The sequence below is a fragment of the Equus quagga genome, chromosome 20 (genome assembly GCF_021613505.1).
Source record: "Equus quagga isolate Etosha38 chromosome 20, UCLA_HA_Equagga_1.0, whole genome shotgun sequence".
NCBI lineage: Eukaryota > Metazoa > Chordata > Mammalia > Perissodactyla > Equidae > Equus > Equus quagga.
In genome coordinates, this window is record NC_060286.1 from 1,846,528 (window position 1) to 1,847,003 (window position 476).

Genomic DNA, 476 nt, shown 5'->3' on the forward strand with positions numbered 1-476 from the left:
ACTCACGTGCCAGATGGCGAAGAAGATGAGCGCGGCGGTGAGCAGCAGCGCCAGCATGTAGCAGAAGGCCGCGAACGTGAACGCCATGGCCGCGGAGCGAGCAGCGCCGGCGGCGGGGAGCGGCGGCGCACAGCCCGCTGGGTAAAACCATTCGCTTCCTCGGCCCGCCGCGCCCGCCGCCGCCCGCCCAGCGCGCCTGCGCACCGGCCGGCGCCCTCTAGTGGCCGGAGGCGGCGCGCGCGTTCGTGGTCCGTGCTGCCGCCGGTCGGCCTCGCCTCCCTTCCCTGGTTGATTCTCTGGACGAATATTCTTTCGTGAGTGCCTAGGATGTACCAGGGACTGTGCTGCTCCTTTGAGATACGAAGATGAGTAAGCTAGCACTTGCGCTGGAACAACTCGTGCTGGACACGACCCCGAGTGAGTCCTGACGGCGCGATCGCCCTGTCCGCGGAGCCTGCGGCCTCTGGAAAGCGTCG

The 476-nt window shown here is 68.1% G+C and overlaps 1 protein-coding gene across 1 annotated transcript in view; it reads right to left on the bottom strand.

Annotated features, from left to right (window-relative positions):
• The window catches only part of CNIH1 (cornichon family AMPA receptor auxiliary protein 1), a 13,184-nt gene extending 13,013 nt beyond the window's left edge, over positions 1-171 (bottom strand). Inside the window, exon 1 of the mRNA XM_046647653.1 lies at positions 7-171. Coding sequence (XP_046503609.1) covers positions 7-87 — 81 coding nt within the window. The 5' untranslated portion in view covers positions 88-171. The remainder of the gene's footprint in view (positions 1-6) is intronic.
• Between the last annotated feature and the right edge of the window lie 305 nt (positions 172-476).